Source organism: Malania oleifera, chromosome 10 (genome assembly GCF_029873635.1).
Source record: "Malania oleifera isolate guangnan ecotype guangnan chromosome 10, ASM2987363v1, whole genome shotgun sequence".
Classification (NCBI taxonomy): domain Eukaryota; kingdom Viridiplantae; phylum Streptophyta; class Magnoliopsida; order Santalales; family Ximeniaceae; genus Malania; species Malania oleifera.
The window spans coordinates 15,481,615-15,499,748 of record NC_080426.1 but is presented as its reverse complement, the minus strand read 5'-3'; the positions used below and the strand labels follow the sequence as shown (position 1 = coordinate 15,499,748).

The window sequence follows — 18,134 nt, the reverse complement described above, 5'->3', positions numbered from 1 at the left end:
TTTGTCATGTCATTTAATCAATTGCATGTGACATATGAAGGAACCTGTGCGAAATTTTTTTAATAAGGAAACAATGAAAAATATTAAAAATAATTTAATTATGCAGAAATTCCTTTACTGAACCACTCATCTAAAGACTCAAATTATAATAATAAAAAATAATATCATGTTAAGAATAGTGTACAAATTAGTAGTATTTATCCTACTGGAGCTGTTTCCATGAAATGCATTTATCTTATACTTTCATGCGCTAAGAATAGTTAAAATTTCATCCGCATTTTGAACTTTACCTGATCAGCGAGACATAGGAGGAGGATGCTGATCTATAAGTTTGGTGCCGCATCAGGGGGTCTGGAAGGGCTTGTTGGTAATTGGAGTTTCTATATAATAAAAATAAATAAATATGAGATTAGAGATGCCGAACGAATTGTCTAATCTAATACAATTCTTCAAAATGTTCTTTGCAATACAAACGCACCCGTTACTATTTTATATTAATTAAAAATTAATTCGTAAGTTTTACATCAATCTTTTTTGTAAATTATTATGTTTTTATATAAAATGATGGGTGCAAACGCAGCCCTGGCGAGGTGAGCTACGGAGTCGGACATTGAGACTTTCATGGCGGCAAGGCTTCTTCAAAGGAGAATTCTTTCACTAATTGCTCGTAATCAGTCTCAGACTTCCCTCCTCACAGGTCAGCTGAGATCTTTCTCTTACAGTGTCTATTACTCCAAATATATGCTCGTCACCTTGTTTCTTCTCGTTCATTAACTGTTATTGACTTCTTAAAATTAGGGTTTCTAAAATTTATTTATGTTGCGAAGCTTTGATGTTGTGAGTGCGGTGTTGTAAAATATAGTTCGAAGGCTTTAAAATTGCATTCTTTTACAGAAGCTATTGTTCGATATTTGTTTGGCTGTGCTGAGTTGACTCGACTAATATTTGATATCTTATAAGCTGTTATCTGCAAGAAAAGGGCGTGGGGGTGGGGGACTGTAGGTGGGAACACGATTTGAAAAAAGAAGAAAAAGTTAGCTAATTGAATTATTGTTTTCTAGGAATCGTTCTTAGAAAGAAGAAGAGATGAAGCCCTTTAGGCGGCGAGAAATGTCCTGCTCTCAAAATTGCAACTGTAACTTAATAAAATATAAAAATTACTTTAAATTCTAAGTAATTTAATTAATGGTAGTGATGTGAATAATTTTCCTAAAGCTTTGTTTGACAGTGTGGGCTGTGTTTTAAAGCATTGGGCTCATGAGTTTGCGCAAAGCTACAGTGCTAACTAATTTAACAATTAGGGTTGATAAGCTTGCACTTTGCACCTTATTGTTTTAGAAAATGAAGTTGTATTGGTGAATTGGTTAAAATTTGCTCTAGCAAAAGAATAGTGCAATCCTCGAGTATATCTGGTCTTGTTTGATACTGAGCTGATTGGGATGCAATCAAATTCGTTGATCTATGTGCAGTAAAAATGTGGTCACATCCTTCCTCTTTTACGAGACTATGGTAAAACCACTTAAGTTTACATACTTAGATTAAAATCCCAACTTCCTTCTTGAACTAGGAGCCTCCTCTTTCATTTTTTTTGACAAACTTTTAATGTGTTGTGATAGTCACACTTAGTTCCAAGTCCTCTACATGTTATATTCCATGAATCATGTATGTAGACCCCTACAGAATGAAGTTTCTTGAATATTCAATATAAGAAAAAAGCCGTGGTTGAATCTTTTAATTATTATGTGTCCCTCAATAAACCACGAAAATGAGATGTCAACAATTTCTTATCATATCGACTGTCAACTAGCTGCTGTCTTTTACATATCTTCGTCAACTTAAAAGAACTTTCAGCTTTCTATCCATAGCTTTTGGTTTAATAAAATTAAATGTATTAGCATGTGAGGTTTAATCAAAAGGGAAATCTCAATTAAAAATGTAGCTATGTTAAGAGTTGGACGCAGGTAGCTATATATCATCAATGAAGCATATTAGTACAGCTCCTATCCCTAAACTTTAATTTCACTTTATCCAGTCTATTATTTGGTCAACAGATGCAAAAACAAGGGTATTGGAGCTTTTTCTTCATCAATAACATCTGAAGAAGTGCCTCATATATTTACCATTCCATTGAACAAGAGGATGGCATGGAAATGCACTGCTTTTTTTTATTGGAAAACCATTTGGGCATTATTTAAAGTTTGGTATAGGAATGAAACAATTCTTTTTTGAGATATCAATCTATAATTGCTAATATTGAAATGGTGTTTGCCCAATTAGGATGGTTGAATTGGATTCATGCTCACTTTTTAAATAAAAAACCTAAATTTAAGTAATTCACACAGATTTGAACACGCAGTGACAAACAATAGAAATAATGCTAGACTTCAAAGGTGGAGATAATAGAGACAACTGGTTTATACTTATAGTTTGGACTCAATCTCTGTACCTAGATTTATTCTTAAATGTACATTCTTGAGAATACCAATGCCATTCTTCATGGTGAAGATCAAACCAAATGCATAATATTGGTTCTCCATGAACCATTTCATCAAGAACAATTGTTCACTCACCTAGGTACAAGAAATAATCAGCTCAAAAGAGCCTAATTCCTCACACAACAAAGCAACTATTGCACAATACAAAGAATACCTATCGTCTTCTATCACTCAAGAACAATTGTTCACTCAACTAGATACAAGAAATAATTTGGTCAAAAGGCACTTGAGTATCGTTGCAAGAGTTAACCTTGAATAAGGTTTAGCAATCAAGTGGAAGCACAAAAATCAAAAACTAACAGCAGCAATAACAATCAATCCTTGAATCCCCACTAGGATATGTGTAACGACCCGGCCCTTTTCACGGACCCAGGTGGCTACCGAACATACGGAATACCTGTATCTGATAAACATGCACGAACAATCCGCCCTAAACAGGGACAAACAGGTGTAACACATACATAATTGGGATATAAATGTTGCGGAAAAACATAAACATCCATACATATACCAGAATTTACTAATTGTAACGTCAAATACAAACGTCCATACTTAGAACATCACCAGTTCTTACAATCTCCCAAAAAGGTACTCTGAATAAGTCTATTACACAAATAAAATACTTACTTAATCAAAACTCAAAACAAACTCCCCAATCCCATCAAGCAACTAGGACCGACGTCCAGAAGGACCTGAAAACAATGGTTGTATAATGGGGTGAGACACTTCTCAGTAAGGCGGAAGATATTACAATCAGTGTGTGACCATATTCTGTATTCAATTTAAACCCGACACATTAAATGAACATTTTCAATACTGAAATGCAAAAGATATATCAACATAAATCACATGAATATCCCATAATAGCTTTTAAATCATGTATATGAGTGTTAGAACGACGACCAGCTTGGTATGATATAGTATGGCTATTTTACCCCGTGGCACGGGTTGTGCACTAATAACTCTAACAATGCCTTGTTCGTGCAGACATTGTTAAATATCTAATATATAGTCCGACTGCCCCCATCTGATTTATTATTTCACTAGTGATTTCATTACTTATGCTAGCCGACTATCTATGTGTATCCACACTGATTTACATGTGTGATTGCACTGTACCCTTCCAACTGAGGAATATTCCCTGCCATTGGGGGTTATCTTTCAACCCCATAACTAAAGTTTTTTCAACTTCTAACTGGAGTATCTTTCAACTCCTTTGGTGGCAAGCTGTGGTTCCATTCATCATATATACATTTTTTACTAAAACAAACAACCTATGCAATTTTAGTATTTTCGCAAACTCATACAATTACATCGGGTATAAACCGGAACATACCCTCTCGGTTTAACCCATTTTTCGTATATAGCTCGGTATTTAACCGGCACCTATTTTCCACAGTTTCAGATAGTATAATGGAACCTTAGTTCCTATAGTTCATAATTATATATACCACTGCATTATAAGTCCATTTAACAACATATATCACGTTCCTTTTGTCAAAAATTGCTTTAAGGAGTAATCGATTCAAAAAATCATTTAAATGAAAAATAAGGGTTCAAACATCTCCTACTAGTAGTTTAAAGCAACTAGGTAAGTTTTTAAAACATTTGAAGATCATAAGAAAAATTCCTAAATTTACCAAAACCGTAAAAACAATCAAACCGACACTTTTACCCGGTAGAATTTTTGCAAACGAACAATCATAACGTACATAATAGTATAGACTACAGTTTTACCGGTTTAATTTTCAAAATAAACTGATGTAAACAAATCTCCTTACCTTAAACCCGACAATGAAGACACAAATGGTTTGGTCCAAAACAACGACCTTGGATCCTTGAAACCTAAAAACCACAGAATATTACCTCACTGCAATCCCGACTATTATACAATTACCTAATTGAAATCAGAATCAGATCCTTACCTTGATTTTTGGGGAAAACCCGAAAATCTTCAAAACGACGATCTGATCCGCTATAATTGTAGAGTTTCTTCTTCTGATCCACGCAGGAACTTTTGATCGTCGAAACGGATGACGAACGACGAAGGATCTTAGAGAGAGAGAGAGAGAGAATGAGAGAATTTATAGAATAAAATCTAACTTAGCCTTTAAGTAATTTAAATAAATATCTCCTCCAAGATATTTATATATAAATATCTCAAAATATCTCCTTTCAAAATATTTTCTCCAAAATATCTCCTCCAAAATATCTCTTTATTATTTTATTTATTTATTATTTATTATTTATTTATTTATTTATTATTTATTATTATTATTATTTTTTCGGGGTCGAATTTTGTCCTCGAAATTCAACAACTGATACCAAACATACTCTACCTTACGTCGGAGACCTACAGAAGAGTCGGCAGCCACCCTCAAAGCAGCTCCGGCTCGAATTTATTATCTACCCTCGCTTATGGCGGAGGAATACCGTGGTTACAATGTGATGCTTCGGAAGATTACACACACAAAACTCTCCCGAAGATCATACCACCTATACTACTATATATAACTACGTACCATCCGAAAGTAACTGTGGGTACTTCTAGTGTATCTCTGACTCTAACTCCCATGAAGCTTCCTCCACTGCATGGTTGCGCCATAATACATTCACTAGCGGTATTTCCCTAGTTCATAATTGCTAAACTTTCCGATCTAATATCAGTACTGGTACCTCCTCATATGATAAAACCTCACTAATCTTTAGAGGTTCATAACTCAGCATGTGCGAAGGATCCGACACGTACTTCCTCAGCACCGAGACGTGAAACACGTCATGAACTCTGGATAGTGCTGGAGGTAAAGCCACTTGATAAGCAACCGAACTTATCCTTTTTCGGACTTCAAAAGGCCTGATATACCGAGGACTTAACTTCCCATTCTTTCCGAATCTCATCGCCCCTTTCATCGGAGCGATCTTAAGAAAAACCATATCCCCTACCTCAAATTCCAACTCTCGATGACGAGTATCAGCATAACTTTTTTGCCGACTCTGAGCTGCCTTGATTCTTTCCCTGATCAACTTGACCTTTGCAGAGGTCTGCTGAACCAGTTCTGGACCTAGTATCTGCTGCTCACCTACTTGATCTCAGAACAACGGAGATCGACACTGGCGACCATACAGTGTCTCATAAGGTGCCATCTCTATGCTAGCCTGGTAACTGTTGTTATACGCAAATTTGACAAGCGGTGGATACCATTTCCAACTATCACCAAAATTCAGTACACAAGCTTGCAACATATCCTCCAACATCTAAATAGTCCTCTCAGACTGTCCATCCGTCTGCGGGTGGAAAGATGTACTGAACGTCAGTCGTGATCCCAAGACATCTTGTAGACTCTTCCAGAAATGAGACGTAAAACGAGGATCTCGGTCTGAAACAATAGAAACAAGAACACCGTGTAGTCGTACAATCTCCTGCACTTATAGCTCTGCCAACCTATTCAGAGAATAGCTGATTTTGATTGGTATGAAATATGCAGTCTTCGTCAGCTGATCTACTACAACCCATATAGCATTCTGCCCATGCACCAGCGCAGGTAATCCCGTCACAAAATCCATCAAAACGTGCTCCCACTTCCACTCAGGGATGACAAGTGGCTGATGTGGTCTTGCTGGCCTCTGGTGCTCTGCTTTGACCCGCTGACAAGTCAGACACTGCTCTACAAAACGGGCAATCTCTCTTTTCATGCAAGACTACCAGAAAGATTCCCTCAAATCCCGATACATCTTCGTGCTATTGGGATGCATAGTGTAGAGCGAACGGTGTGCCTCCTCTAGAATGACCCGTTTAATCACAGCATCATTCGATACACACACTCTGTTGCGAAATCTCAATACCCCGTCGCCCGAGATACTGAAATCTGGCTTCAACCCATTATGAACTCCTTCCATAACCTCAACTAACTCCGGATCTTCTTTCTGTGCCATACGAATCCTCCCCTATAAGGTCGGCTACACCACCAAGCTGGCAAGAACAGCCTGATGATTCCTTTCTACCACTTCCAAGACCAACCTTTCCAAGTTCATGCAAATCTGACGCTGAACTCCTGCTAAGACCGACGCATCAATAGACTTTCGACTTAGAGCATCAGCCACCACATTAGTCTTTGTAGTAACCTGACCCCGAAAAAAGAAAAAGAGAAAAAAAAGAAATAAATAATAAATAATAAATAAATAAATAATAAATAATAAATAAATAAATAATAAATAAATAAAGAGATATTTTGAAGGAGATATTTTGGAGAAGATATTTTGAAAGGAGATATTTGTATATAAATATCTTGAAGGAGATATTTATTTAGATTACTTAAAGGCGAAGTTAGGTTTTATTCTATAAATTCTCTAATTCTCTCTCTCTCTAAGATCCTTCGTTGTCCGTTTCGACGATCGAAGGTTCTTGCGTGGATCAGAAGGAGAAACTCTACAGCTATAGCGGATCAGATCGCCGTTTTGAAGATTTTCGGGTTTTCCCCAAAAATCAAGGTAAGTATCTGATTCCGATTTCAATTAGGTATTTGTATAGTAGTCGGGATTGCAGTGAGGTAATATTCTGTGGTTTTTAGGTTTCAAGGATCCAAGGTCGTTGTTTTGGACCAAACCATTCGTGTCTTCATTTTCGGGTTTAAGGTAAAGAGATTTGTTTACATCAGTTTATTTTGAAAATTAAATCGGTAAAACTGTAGTCTATACTATTATGTACGTTTGCAAAATTCTACCGGGTAAAAGTGTCGGTTTAATTATTTTTACGGTTTTGGTAAATTTAGGGATTTTGCTTATGATCTCCAAACGTTTTAAAAACTTACCTAGTTGCTTTAAACTACTAGTAGGAGATGCTTGAACCCTCATTTTTCATTTAAATGACTTTTTGAACCGATTACTCCTTAAAGCAGTTTTTGACGAAACGAACGTGATATATGCTGTTAAATGGATTTATAATGCAGTGGTTTATACAGTTATGAACTATAGGAACTAAGGTTCGATTATACTATCTGAAACTGTGGAAAATAGGTGTCGGTTAAATACCGAATTATATATGAAAAAGGGGTTAAATCGAGAGGGTATGTGCCGGCTTATACCCGATGCAATTGTATGAGTTTGTGAAAATACTGAAATTGCACAGATTGTTTGTTTTATTATAAATTGTATATATGATGAATGGAACTACAGCTTGCCATCAAAGAAGTTGAAAAATACTTCTGTAATAGGAGTTGAAAGATACTCCAGTTAGAAGTTGAAAAAACTTCAGTTGTGGGGTTGAAAGATAACCCCCAATGGCAGGGAATATTCCTCAACTGGAAGGGTACAATGCAACCACACATGTAAATCAGTGTGGGTACACATAGATAGTCGACTAGCATGAGTAATGAAACCACTAGTGAAATAATAAACCAGATGGGGGCAGTCGGACTATATATTAGATATTTAACAGTGTCTGCACGGACAAGACATTGTTAGAGTTATCAGTGCACAACCTGTGCCATGGGGTAAAATAGGCATACTATATCATACCAAACTGGTCGTCGTTCTAACACTCATATACATGATTTAAAAGCTATTATGGGAAATTCATGTGATTTATGTTGATATATCTTTCGCATTTCAGTATTGAAAATGTTCCTTTAATGTATCGGTTTTAAATTGAATACAGAATATGGTCACACACTGATTGTAATATCTTCCGCCTTACTGAGAAGTGTCTCACCCTATTATACAACCATTGTTTTCAGGTCCTTCTGGACGTCGGTCCTAGTTGCTTGGAGGGACCGGGGAGTTTGTTTTGAGTTTTGATTACGTAAGTATTTTATTTGTGTAATAGACTTATTCGGAGTACCTTTTTGGGAGATTGTAAGAACTGGTGATGTTCTAAGTATGGACGTTTGTATTTGACGTTACAGTTAGTAAATTCTGGTATATGTCTAATAGGAAATCCCGATGGATGTTTATGTTTTTTCGCAACATTTATATCCCAGTTATGTATGTGTTACACCTGTTTGTCCTTGTTTAGGGCGGGTTGTTCGTGCAAGTTTATCAGATACAGGAATTGCATATGTTCAATAGCCACCTAGGTCCGTGTAAAGGGTCGGGTCATTACAGTTGGTATCAGAGCCCGTAGCCAGTCGAAAGTATGATTTGATTCATGCTGCCTGGTTAGGGATATGTGCTAAACTAAGAAGTTGCTAGTTATGATAGTCTAGAATATACCAGAGTATAGGACATGGATAAGACTTTGGCTTTTGCTTTGTATATCTGAAGACGAAAATTTATTGATAGACTTCTATGTTTTTCTGGATCAGTCGAAAGGTTCAAAAAATCACGACAATCCATTGACGATTTTGTTTCCTAGTAGAAGGGTGAAATTCGAGTTAGAATGAGTATGTCAAATTTATGGAATATGTCAATGTTAAGAATGTGAACTTGGAAAATTGACCTTATATTGTGATAGCAGTAGTTGATGGGTAGGTTATTACCTTTCTAATGGGTTCTCGTAATTATTTTCAGGATGGAATCCAAGGATATCACGGCCAACGTGGGTGGCAGTAGTAGTGAGGGTGCCGACCCTGAGGCTGGTAATGACTCTACTAGTGTGTTACGTGACTTCGCACAGAAGCTTATGGCTGAGGTAGTGCGGACGAATAGGGGGCAGGATCGTCCTACGACTGAGATGGGTTGCTCCATTGAGCAGTTCACCAAATTGAAGCCCTCAGCTTTTATGGGCAGTACAGATCCAGTTTGTGCTGAGAATTGGATCCAGGAGATCGAGAAGATCCTAGATGTGTTGAACTGCACTGAAAGGCAGAAAGTCACCTTCGCCACGTTCAAGTTGGCAGGGGAGGCTGAAAGATGGTGGGTGTCTGTAAAGCAGATGGAAGAGCACCGACCGATACCAATAGCGTTGACGTGGGCCCGATTCAAAGAGCTCTTCTTTGAATGTTATTTTTCGGCCACAATTAGAAACGCGAAGATGGAGGAATTCATGAATCTGACACAGGGATCGCTGACAGTGCAGCAGTACGCTGCTAAATTCCAGGAGCTGTCTCGATTTGCTCCATTCATGATTCCTGATGAAGCAAAGAAGGCCTGGAAGTTTCAGAGGGGTCTGAGGAGCGAGATTCGTAAGCGGACGGCGATTTTGCAGTTGCAAGACTTTGCTACACTGGTTGATAAAGCCACTGTGGCAGAGGAGAGTCTACTGGAGGACGTAGAGGTTCAGGTCCTGAAGAAGAGGTCAGCGCCGCCCAGTTCTTCGTTTGGGACGAGGAAGGGTAGCTGGAAGAAGAACAGTGGTGGTACGTCTCAGAACACTGTACGTTTCCAACGTGAGAGTCTACTGGAGGACGTAGAGGTTCAGGTCCTGAAGAAGAGGTCAGCGCCTCCCAGTTCTTCGTTTAGGACGAGGAAGGGTAACTGGAAGAAGAACAGTGGTGGTACGTCTCAGAACACCGTACGTTTCCAACGTTGCTCGTTGTGTGGTAGGAGACACCCGGGGCAGTGTTGGTTGGCTACAGGGGCTTGTATGCGGTGTGGTAAACAAGGACATCAGGCGAGAGACTGTAGTATGCAGGGAAACAATGGAGCCCCGCAACAGGCATACAGGGGAAATACTCAGGCGCAGCATGGTGGTCAGCAAGGGGGTACTGCCCAGGCTAGGGTGTATTCCCTGACACCTGGCGACGCAGAGAACACTGGTGATGTAGTCACAGGTATCATTTACATGCTTTCTCATAAAGCTGTAGTATTATTTGATTCCAGGGCAACACATTCTTTTATTTCCCAAGGTTTTGTTAAATTGTGTGGATTAGAAGTGCAATTGTTAGATTATGAACTGGTGGTGGCTACACCGTCTGGATCTATAGTTGGGTGTAGTAAGGTAGTTCGGGACTTCCCGATTGAAATACAGGGGAGGATACTACCAGTTAATCTTGTGGTATACGACATGTATGACTTTGATATTATCCTAGGGATGGACTGGTTGTTTGTCAGTTATGCCATTATTGATTGCTATAGGAGAGAGGTGTTGTTTAGACCGCCAGGAAAGCAGGAATTTCAGTTCCTTGGATCGTGTGTGCGTTCTACACCACGTATCCTTTCTGCTATGCAAGCTAGAAGACTACTCCTTAAAGGGTGCCAAGGATATCTGGCATTTGTGGAAGACACGTCAGCAGAAGAACGGGAGTTGGAGATGATTGTTATAGTACGCGAGTTCCCTAACGTGTTTCCCGAGGACTTACCAGGATTACCTTCGGACCGTGAGGTGGAATTTGCCATAGAATTAGCTCTAGGTAGGGCGCCAATATCAAAAGCTCCGTATCGAATGGCTTTAGCTGAATTGAGAGAATTGAAGGAACAACTTTAAGAGCTGCTTGACAAGGGGTACATTAGACCTAGTGTTTCTCCTTGGGGAGCACCGGTGTTATTTGTGAAGAAGAAGGATGAGTCGATGAGGATGTGCATCGACTACCGAGAACTGAATAAAGTAACAATAAAGAATAAATATCCCCTGCCTAGGATCGATGATTTGTTTGATCAACTTTAGGGCACACATGTTTTCTCCAAGATTGACCTACGATCTGGGTATCACCAGTTGAAGGTGAAAGCGGAGGACGTCTCGAAAACTGCATTTCGAACTTGGTATGACCATTTTGAATTTATGGTTATGCCTTTTGGTTTGACTAATGCACCTGCAGCATTTATGGATATGATGAACAGGGTCTTTCACATTTAGACCGGTTCGTTGTGGTATTTATTGACGACATCCTAGTGTATTCTAGGAGCGCTGCAGAGCATGAAGTTCAATTAAGGTTGGTTTTGCAAATGATTAGGGATAAGAGATTATATGCCAAACTGAAGAAGTGTGAGTTCTGATTAGAGCATATTGCATTTCTTGGTCACGTAGTGTCCAAGGAAGGTGTATTGGTGGACCCGAGTAAGATAGAGGCAGTAGTGGACTGGGCGAGGCCGAAGAATGTTCAGGAAGTCAGAAGTTTTCTGGGTCTTGCAGGCTACTACCGTTGTTTTGTAGAAGGGTTTTCCAGTTTAGTAGGTCCTTTGACACGACTCACAAGAAAGAACGTGAAGTACGATTGGACTGAAGATTGCGAGCGGAGTTTCCAGGAGCTGAAAAGGCGGCTGGTTACTGCTCCAGTCCTGACCATTCATTCTGGGGATGGTCTTGGCTGTGTTCTAATGCAGTAGGGCAGAGTAATTGCTTACGCTTCTCGTCAACTTAAAGAATACGAGAAGAACTACCCGACGCATGATATGAAATTAGCAGCAGTAGTGTTTGTATTGAAAATCTGGAGGCATTATTTGTATGGTGAGAGGTGTGAGATTTTTACCGATCATAAAAGTCTTAAGTACTTTTTCACCCAAAAAGAGCTGAACATGAGACAACGCAGGTGGCTCGAGTTGATAAAAGACTACGATTGTGTTATTAGCTATCACCCAGGAAAGGCTGTAACGGTCCGACCCTTTACACGGACCCAAGTGGCTACCGAACATACGAAATACCTGTATTTGATAAACAAGCATGAACAACCCGCCCTAAATAGGGACAAACGGGTGTAACACATACATAACTGGGATATAAATGTTGCGGAAAAACATAAACATCCATCGGGATTTCCTATTAGACATATACCAGAATTTACTAAGTGTAATGTCAAATACAAACGTCCATACTTAGAACATCACCAGTTCTTACAATCTCCCAAGAAGGTACTTCGAATAAGTCTATTACACAAATAAAATACTTACGTAATCAAAACTCAAAACAAACTCCCCAATCCTTCCAAGCAACTAGGACCGACGTCCAGAAGGACCTGAAAACATTGGTTGTATAATGGGGTGAGACACTTCTCAGTAAGGCGGAAAATATTACAATCAGTGTGTGACCATATTCTGTATTCAATTTAAAACCGATACATTAAATGAACATTTTCAATACTGAAATGCGAAAGATATATCAACATAAATCACATGAATATCCCATAATAGCTTTTAAATCATGTATATGAGTGTTAGAACAACGACTAGCTTGGTATGATATAGTATGGCTATTTTACCCCGTGGCACGGGTTGTGCCCTGATAATTCTAACAATGTCTTGTTCGTGCAGACATTGTTAAATATCTAATATATAGTCCGACTGCCCCCATTTAGTTTATTATTTCACCAGTGGTTTCATTACTCCTGCTAGCCGACTATCTATGTACCCACACTGATTTATATGTGTGGTTGCACTGTACCCTTCTAATTGAGGAATATTCCCTGCCATTGGGGGTTATCTTTCAACCTCATAACTGAAGTTTTTTCAATTTTTAACTGGAGCATCTTTCAACTCCTATTACAGAAGTATCTTTCAACTCCTTTGGTGGCAAGTTGTGGTTCCATTCATCATATATACAATTTATAATAAAACAAACAACCTGTGCAATTTCAGTATTTTCGCAAACTCATACAATTGCATTGGGCATAAACCGGCACATACCCTCTCGGTTTAACCCCTTTTTCGTATATAACTCGGTATTTAATCGGCACCAATTTTCCATAGTTTCAGATGGTATAATGGAACCTTAGTTCCTATAGTTCATAACTGTATATACCACTGCATTATAAGTCCATTTAACAGCATATATCACGTTCCTTTCGTCAAAAACTGCTTTAAGGAGTAATCAGTTCAAAAAGTCATTTAAATGAAAAATGAGGGTTCAAGCATCTTCTACTAGTAGTTTAAAGCAACTAGGTAAGTTTTTAAAACGTTTGGAGATCATAAGTAAAATCTCTAAATTTACCAAAATCGTAAAAATAATTAAACCGACACTTTTACACGGTAGAATTTTGCAAACGAACAATCATAACGTACATAATAGTATAGACTACAGTTTTACCGGTTTAATTTTCAAAATAAACTGATGTAAACAAATCTCCTTACCTTAAACCCGTAAATAAAGACACGAATGGTTTGGTCCAAAACAACGACCTTAGATCCTTGAAACCTAAAACCCACAGAATATTACCTCACTTCAATCCCGACTACTATACAAATACCTAATCGGAATCAGATCCTTACCTTGATTTTTGGGAAAATCCCGAAAATCTTCAAAACGGAGATTTGATCCGCTATAGCTGTAGAGTTTCTCCTTCTGATCCACGCAGGAACCTTTGATCGTCGAAACGGACGACGAACGGCGAAGGATCTTAGAGAGAGAGAGAATTTATAGAATAAAACCTAACTTAGCCTTTAAGTAATCTAAATAAATATCTCCTCCAAGATATTTATATACAAATATCTCCTTTCAAAATATCTTCTCCAAAATATCTATTTATTTATTTATTATTCATTATTTATTTATTTATTATTTATTATTTATATTTTTTTTTCGGGGTCGGGTTACTACAATATGAGCTTGAGAACTATTTCAAAATTGAGCTACTAAAAAATTATTCTTACTCTAGCATATGAAAAATTTCTGACAAATCTAAATCAGAACTTTAAATCTAACTAGCCAAAATTTCCAATATCCAATGAATGCAAGTTGAACTAGCTTAAATATAATATAGTCATTTCATAGATCACATTCTTTATACAGTTAGTAATTAAGTTCATATTATCTTAAGTTTCTAAAAATAATTTTTCATATTGATAATGAAGCAAAATAATATTTCCAAGAGTATTAAATTTTAATTTTCAAGAATGAAACATTCGAAGGATAATAATTCAATTATGCACATTATCACAATGGTTGTTGTCACCTTGGAGCTAACCTTGAAGCATGTTCTCTAAGAGTCTTTGATGGTCTCCAAATGAAGTCTACACTTTCCTCTAAATTATGGTATAGCATTTCTCCTGTGGTAAATTTTGCATGGGTGACCCATGAACCATTCTTACACATTTCCAAGACAAAAAAAAAAAGGGCATCTGGTGCACAAGGCTGTCAGGCCATATTGGGGGTTTGAAGAGGGGACAATGTACCCAACCTTATCTCCACAATTGGAGAGGCTGTTTACATGACTTGAACCCATGGCTGATTTGAGTATAACACCTCAGAAAAATTTTTAATACATAAGTTCTTATAATGTTGATGAAGGGAGGAAGAGGTAGAAAGAGAGAAACTTAGGAAATTCAAGAATACAATCAAGATAAGAAGGAAATAGGAACACTCTTCACTAGTTTATTCATAAAAGAAAAGATTATAACCACAGACCCTTCTATTGATAATTACTATCTTTTTTTTCTTTTTGTAGGCTTTTAATGTAAAATTACTACTCAACTATGCACAATTATAGCAAATTGTAAGATGGTCAATGATAAAATTTATTAGATTTAGGACCTAACAATTACTTGAGTAGCAGCAACAGAATATTGGTCTACTTCGTGGGAAAAACTGATTTGACTTAGAAACTTTCTCAAGGCAAATTAGGTGCCATTGGAAACATCTACCTGTTTTATTTCCTATGTGTCGAACAAAGCACAAGCTCTATTAAGTTGTGATGACTGTTTTTCCAAAATTGGTCTGAGCTGTAACCCAAGAAAGTCCAATTACTCATTTTGGAAGCTTTTTCTTTGTGAAAATTTGGGTATCCAATCTGTCATCTGATATTTTCTTTGATAATTTTTTATTTTGGGTTAATGCTACATTCATTTCTATTTCCATATAGTTTGAAATTGTCTTACGTAATGTCATAAAATCAAGATGAAGTGACTAAATTAACTTAAAGTGCATGTTAACTCTTTAAAATAGAAGTGCATGTGACCGCTAGTAAAATGTGGATAATGCCAAGTATTAATAAAAATTGAACCCTGAGATGTGGCTTTCAGTGTTGATGTCTTAATGCTTGTGCAAATTTGTCTACCATGAATGATACTGGACTGTAGGCTAATTATGTAAGGGATTTTTATCATGTCTGATAACAATGGACATCTTGATGCTAACATCCAAGTGATTTCGGCTAACAGTGGGCCTTGTCTTATAATTATGTTAGATGAGGTGTTCTAGATAAACAAATTCAAACAGAGAAAATGGTGATCGATGATATACCACACTCATTTCTTTTAAAGTACAAGAACAAGTTTTCTCCAACAAAGTGTCAATTCTTTTGTACTTCCCCCCTTTCCCGCGTCATGAGTGAAGGTATTGTATTACTAGGAGATTCCTTGGGGGGGTCGCCTGTGTACAGGAAAAACTAAAAATTAAAGGGAACTGGGCATGTTCTCCGCTGAACTTACAATAGTCAATATTTTTACCAGTGTATCCTTTTAACCAGACATGGGATGGAAATTCAAGATGTTTTGGTACTTTCCATTTAATTTTATATTTTTTCATGAGCCCTAGTATTTCTTTCCTTCCAGACCAACCGGAAAACTCCAAAAAATATATCATAATTCTTTCTTCTACGTGTATAGCCTCTCAAAGCAGTTGATTGACAACCCAATGTATATTCAGCATCACATAAATTAGACACAGTTCTTACCCAATCGCAGTAACAGGTGATTTGTTGTCTCTTCTTCTTCTTACAATTGTAGCACTGATCGACCACACAAAGGCACCTCTCCTTTAGGTTATTTAGGGTGAGAGTCCTATCCTGAGGTGCTTCCATGACTTTCTTTCGTGGGGACCTTAGATTTCAACATGACTTCCCAAGGAAAGCCTTTACAAGGCTAGCCTTTTTCTTTTTCCTCCTTCCCCTTTCTTCTGTGGAGTACAGAAGAGTGGGATTTAACTGTAAACTCTTCAGATTTTGCTTGTGTGCTCTCGTCTCCCTTCCACTCTACCTTTTTGAAGAAGCCAAGTATATTCTGATACTGATCAGCTCCAAGTACCTGAAATTTCTTGCTAAGATCAGATTCAGCCTATGTAATTTCCAGCAACCACTACCCAGCGAAAAAGGAAAAATCCAGCGTTTAGTAATCATGTTTGTTGTTTGTCTATGATTTCCAGCAATGCCATTACTGATCCCTTCAGGCTTTCCACCAATAAATACAGCCTGGTTAGTGGTTGCCTAGGCACTGCTAGAGATCACATAAGCTGGAAGTTTACTTGCAGCTGAATCAGTACCTGAATGTGCTTGGGCTTCTTCAGAAAGTCGGGGGAAGGCGGAGGAAAGGACTGGTAGGTCTCGTGAAAAATAAGGGAAATTTACAGCAAAATCTCAAAGCATGATGAAGAAAGGAAACAAAAGGCTTTTAACTAGGATGTATTCTTATATTTGAAACCACCAAATCCAGCCTAGATAAGAATATGGCATGATGCCATGTACATTTGAGAAAATCTTTGATCAACTCATTTGTTCATTTTTGCTGTTCTTGCTTGATTCCATTGTACTTCTACTTAGGATTGCTTTTGTTCTGTTTAATCTTTCACCATTCCATGATCAGCATTTATATTTGAATCTCCATGATATTGTCTGGCTTCATTTGGATATTTTACAGGATCTACATTATTTGCCTGCATAATTTATGAATCATTTTGAACATGGTATCTTGGTTTAATATTCCTTTTTCCATTTAAATGCTGCCAGAACCCTCTTGGCATCCGCTGTCTGCAAATTCCTTCTTCAGAAATAGTGAACCTTTCTGGAGAGGCATTCGGAGCCAGACAGAAACAGTTAACCAGTTTAATGAGTTTGTGGACGAACACGAATCAAGGGGTTTAGAGCTCAGGTCTGAGTCAGATGGTGCTTCTTCCAGCACAAGTAACAATGACACCTCAGCTCTTACATATACCACCATATCCAAGTTGAAGACATCCTCAAGGCATGATCTTGCCATGATCTTTACTTGCAAGGTCTGTGAGACAAGGTCCATAAAGACAGTTTGCCGTGAATCCTACGAGAAAGGCGTGGTGGTGGCAAGATGTGGTGGCTGTAATAATCTACACCTGATTGCTGATCGGCTTGGGTGGTTTGGAGAACCAGGGAGTGTCGAGGACTACCTGGCTGCTCGAGGGGAGGAAGTGAAAAGAGGTTCCCTGGATACGCTGAACCTGACACTTGAAGATTTGGCTGGAACAAAGTCTTGAAATTGAGTGAAAAACTGTTGCTGTAAGTTTGTTAAGTAATTCAATGTTTTTATCCTTGGTTCTTTTTGTTGCTTTTGAAAGTAATACATGTCTGGCTAGTCATGGCATTCACATGAGCTGGTGGGTGGCGAAATTTGGTTTAAGGAAACTGAATCACTGGCCTTCAGCTTCATGTTTACTTGTTTAAATTTGATTGTTGTGTTTCCCCATATAAATTTATAGTTCTCATCTTTTTCTTATCGCCATTGTTTGTTGTGAATTATTTCCTATGATCTTGAACTGAATTTTCATGATGATCCCCGTTGATATTGTTACCTAAGTTCTTGATATTACTAAGTTGAAACCCTTTGATAGTATTATGATATGCACTTGGATGCAAAAATCACGTTAAAATGCATATTTTCTTCCTTATTTTTCTCATCATTATTAGTTATGTTTACTATATGTCCAATGTTAAGATGTGGCTGTGACAATTTTTAATTTGTCAATTCCTAATGCGGCTTGGCCAAAATCCTTGGGTGTGTCAGAAAGTGTGCATCTGGGACATCATTACAATTTTTTTTTTGGGTCCATTCTTGGCCTAATTCTAGATTTACCAGACGGGAAATAAATTCCTT

At 37.8% G+C, this 18,134-nt stretch overlaps 1 protein-coding gene across 2 annotated transcripts; it reads left to right on the top strand.

Moving 5' to 3' along the window:
- Positions 1-568: 568 nt before the first annotated feature.
- Positions 569-17,756, top strand: LOC131165395 (uncharacterized). 2 transcript variants are annotated; one of them, XM_058123139.1, is made up of 4 exons: positions 617-697; positions 8,228-8,292; positions 9,000-10,201; positions 17,018-17,756. In XM_058123139.1, exons 3-4 carry the CDS (start codon positions 9,001-9,003, stop codon positions 17,515-17,517), a joined length of 1,701 nt encoding a protein of 566 aa, XP_057979122.1. In that variant the 5' UTR covers positions 617-697; positions 8,228-8,292; position 9,000; the 3' UTR covers positions 17,518-17,756. The 2 variants fall into 2 exon arrangements, with proteins under 2 accessions (XP_057979123.1, XP_057979122.1); XM_058123140.1 differs by lacking the exon at positions 8,228-8,292 and having other exon boundaries at positions 569-697.
- The last annotated feature ends 378 nt before the right edge of the window (positions 17,757-18,134 follow it).